Below are 4,414 nucleotides of genomic sequence, written 5' to 3'. Positions count from 1 at the left end.
TTTGCTTAACACTGATCAAAATTGTGTTTCATATTTAGTTTAAAGGAGGTAGTTTTTGTGTGAAAAATCCAATGTTCGAGTCTTTCACTTTCACTTTGGACTTTAAAATGTGGCACGCAGGACCAAACACCAGAGCTGGCAGTCCCTCAGAAGAACTTTGCTCACCACACCAGAACACCCGCCAACCACCCACTCAGACAAACCACTCTCACCACCCACTCACCTGCTCCCTAGTGATGTCAATGTTGGCCACCATCTCGTCCACTTCACTCAGACTGGACAGTGAGCTGCGTGTCTCCAGGGGCGCACCCCGACCGCTGTGACTGCGACACTCCAACCTACGGCAGCAAAAATAACTTTGTACAAACTCTGTGTAGATCACAAACTGTACCCACCCCTACAACAATTTTATACAAACTCTGTGTAGATCACAAACTGTACCCACCCCTACAACAATTTTGTACAAACTCTGTGTAGATCACAAACTGTACCCACCACAGTAACAATCAACGGGGAAATTACAACAATTTTCTACAACTCTGCGTAAAAACTACAACCATTTTATTAATTTACATAAACTCTGGTTAAATGAGAAACTGCACTTTTGACATCAAGATTAAACAGGAAAAACAACAGCAATTTTCTACAAACTCTGTGGAAATCACTCTGGGGAGATCAGAAACTGCACTTTTGAAATCAAGATTAAACAATAAAAGACAACTACAATTTTATACAAACTTTGTGAAGATCATAAACTGCACTTTCAACAAAACCAAACTTTATGTGCGGTGCATTCATAACATCCAATTACGTGACAACAAACGTTCCATCGTGTGTGTGTGTGTGAGTGTCTGTGTGTGTGTGTGTGTGTATGTGTGCAGGAAGAACAGACTCACCCCTGCCATGCGATGGCGTCCTGTACCTCGTCCTTGAGGTGGTCGGGGAGTTCGTCAAACACGTCGCTGTCCTGTAGATGTTGGTGATCCACCACGTAGCTCAGAGCCCAGTCCTGGCAACGGCACAACAAACGCTTTTTAAAGTTTTTTTGTTTTAGTAAGAGTTTTACGGCATTCTCAACTGCATAAGATCATACGAGCACACGAAACACAAGCTGGTTGCATTCACAACAGTTCACTGCACGGCTTGGCTTAGGTCAGTGATCAGATTTGTCAAATATTAAAAACTCACAGTTCACTACGTTCATGGCATGACGAAAACGTGACAAGGGAGACAACTCACCCTCAGACTGCGACTGTTGAGGTGGTCGGCCAGGTTGAGAAGGCACAAGGCGTTGTCTTCATCGAGGTGAGACTTGAGCTCAAACTCACAGATGTGCTTCAAACTGTCCATCTGAGGGGGGAAGAGACAAAGACATAGTTACCACTTCCCACTCTCACATCCCAGGGGAGCAGCTCAACGTATCACAACTTGGGCTTTTCTCAAAAATCACTTTCTTTAACAAATCGCGACATCAGTGCTTTTTTGTCATATCTCCATTTTTTTCAACATTGAAAACAATTCATAACAAAGAGTGAGCTTGAAGTCACATTTTCAATGTTTAAAAAAAAATGGAGATATGACAAGAAAGCACTGAGGTCGCGATATTCTTAAGGCACTTGGAAGATTGGGTATGCCCTGCAAAAATTTCTGAGCCCTGCCCTAATTTTGTGAAAATAGACTTAAACCTTTGAGCCCGTCGTGCCGGTACACCGGCGGCGTGCTTCGGCAATAATAGTCCGTAGCACCCGTTCACCGCTGTGAGGAAAGAGCGCTGAATTAATGACGGGCAGAAAATGTCAGCAATTTTCTATCAGCCCACATGCTAGTTTCTGGCAACATGCAGTGTATATGTGAGCTGGTGCTGTCAAAAGTATCTACATTACTATTTGACATATTCCATACCGGTATAGAATAATTGTCTTATCAAAAGTTATCACCCACTCAACAGCATGAGTACAAAAAAATTACTCAAAGACCATTTCAACGTCTATCACTGTACTAAAAAATGGATTTTTCCTCCCCAGAATGTAGCAAAGTGTTGCGAAGGAGGAGACACTGACCTCATATCTATCACAGAGAAGGAGACACTGACCTCGTATCTATCACAGAGAAGGACACACTGACCTCGTATCTATCACAGAGAAGGAGACACTGACCTCGTATCTATCACAGAGAAGGACACACTGACCTCGTATCTATCACAGAGGGTCATCATGTCCGCCAGTTGCTCGGCGGACAGTCCGCTGGTGTCCAGACAGCCGCTGTACAGAGACTCCAGGAACTTGCGGAACAGCTCCGGGTTCGTGTCGTGAACCACGATCTTTCTGTGGGAGGAAAGGAACATGAGACAGTTTGTTAGTGTTTGGGTGCTTAATCTACTGCTTGCACTGTATGCTTCCCAGGAAGCCGGGAATGTTTCTGAGTTTTCTAGGGTCTGCTGGGGGAATGATACAGATGGTACTGTGCATAGAGCTTGCTACAGGGTGGGAATATGCCCTCACGGGTAAAAGTTGGTCACCACCATTTTGCCTGAAAATTTTTAAACAAATAGCATCTCAAGGGGCTTTGCCTGAAAAGATAATCGAATCATCCCTGTACTGTCGATTTATATCCTAGAATGTCTGTTTATGTCTCCATAGGTGGACTGGCATCGTGACCAAACAATTCGATTCTTTATCATTGGACAACCAAAACACAGATTTGAATCCTGCATGGGAAGAATTATTAATACAGTTTTTCTGTCTGCTGAGACCCTGTGCCTCCCCCCCCTCCCTCAAGCGTGGGTTGGTCCTAACAGGCAACGTTGAAGCAGTCTCCAAACTGCTCCCAGATGATCTAAATGCAGAGATGCCACTAGACTTTGGTAAAAATAACGGAAAAATTGTTCGAGACTAGATTTAGCATGTGACGAAGCAATAAATGCAACAAAACATCATCATATCATTCCAACAATATAACAAAGTTCCAAATGAACGATGCCCAAAATATCGGGAAAAAACCGGAAATAACGAAAAATGGCATCCCTGTAAATGGTAGCAATGCGGGTGTAAAATGTTCCCAAAGATGGCAGAAGGCTGGTGGTAGACAAACCTGTTGATGGCTTCCTTCATGCCGCTGAGCAAGGCACGGCGGAACCAGTCACACTGAGCGGCCAGGATCACCCGGTGTGCTCGGATCTCCACAACCTCCTCCTCCTCCTCTCCTCCCTCCCTCCCCCCTCCTCCCGCTGCCTCTGCCCTGGCCCCGCTGTCGTGAGAAGAGCCGGTGTGGTCTATCACGATGTCTCCTCCCTCTGGGAAGGAAAAGAACAGGACAGTTCATCAGACACTTGGTTCCTAGATTAGTGTAGTTTTAGTAAAGGATTTACAGCACTTGCAACACAATAAGGCACTACTCTGCCAGTTCTCAACTCTACATGGAGAAACATAAAGGAGATTCAAACAATCTAGGATACAGAGCAGTCAAAATCTCTAGAAGAAAGACAAATAGGGTAACATATTTAGGACAAGCTAAGGAGACCACTCTTCTACACACAACCTTGAATGGCGACAAAAATGAATCATCATCAGCTGGTCCACAGCAGCCACAAACCTGCACTTGTCACTACATGGTCACTGTAGCTCAACTGTTGCTACATCAACAACAACATCAACAACAACATCATCAACAACATCAACAACAACAACAACATCAACAACAACAACATCAACAACAACATCAACAACAACAACATCAACAACAACAACAACAACAACAACATCAACAACAACATCAACAACAACCATCTGTCATCCTTATTTCTCTTTTCTTTCAACTGCATATTATTCTCTTGTAGTAAAACCTTGAATCTTTGCAACTTGTTTGACCAATTTGAGTTGCAAATGCCATAAAACTTAATAAACTAAAATCTGCACAAGAGCAACAAAAAAAAGGTGACAATAACAACAACAACAGCCACAACAACAGCCACAATTACACAGAGCTTACCCTGCATAGCGACCACCTCAAACACCACTGCAGTGACAACAACAACAACAACAACAACAACAACAGCTTACCTTGCGTAGCGTCCACCTCAAAGACCATGCCTGTCCAAACAACACCAAAAACAACTTACCCTGCGTAGCGTCCACCTCAAAGACCATGCCTGTCCAAACAACAACAACAATAACACCACCACCACCAACAACAACTTACCCTGCGTAGCCACCACCTCAAAGACCATGTCCGTCCCCGCAGCCTGTCGGAACAGCTCCAAACAGCGGCGTGCTGTACAGCTACTGCTGGCGTTGGGGGGGACGCACAGGGAGTCCACGCAGCTCAGCTGAGACGCACGGAGAATAGAAATTATAATAATATAATTATAATGATAATAACTATTATTAATATTAAATATTATTATCATTATTATTCG

General features: G+C 43.9%; 1 protein-coding gene across 1 annotated transcript in view; it reads right to left on the bottom strand.

The window, feature by feature from the left end:
* The window catches only part of LOC101850692, a 21,963-nt gene that overhangs the window by 2,041 nt on the left and 15,508 nt on the right, over positions 1-4,414 (bottom strand). The window contains exons 16-21 of the mRNA XM_005112498.3: positions 4,198-4,324; positions 3,091-3,292; positions 2,189-2,324; positions 1,240-1,350; positions 897-1,009; positions 224-338 (exon numbers count right to left, since the gene is read on the bottom strand). Coding sequence (XP_005112555.1) covers positions 224-338; positions 897-1,009; positions 1,240-1,350; positions 2,189-2,324; positions 3,091-3,292; positions 4,198-4,324 — 804 coding nt within the window. The remainder of the gene's footprint in view (positions 1-223; positions 339-896; positions 1,010-1,239; positions 1,351-2,188; positions 2,325-3,090; positions 3,293-4,197; positions 4,325-4,414) is intronic.

The sequence above is a fragment of the Aplysia californica genome, unplaced genomic scaffold (assembly GCF_000002075.1).
Source record: "Aplysia californica isolate F4 #8 unplaced genomic scaffold, AplCal3.0 scaffold01293, whole genome shotgun sequence".
Lineage (NCBI taxonomy): Eukaryota > Metazoa > Mollusca > Gastropoda > Aplysiida > Aplysiidae > Aplysia > Aplysia californica.
This window is presented reverse-complemented; position numbering and strand designations above follow the sequence as displayed.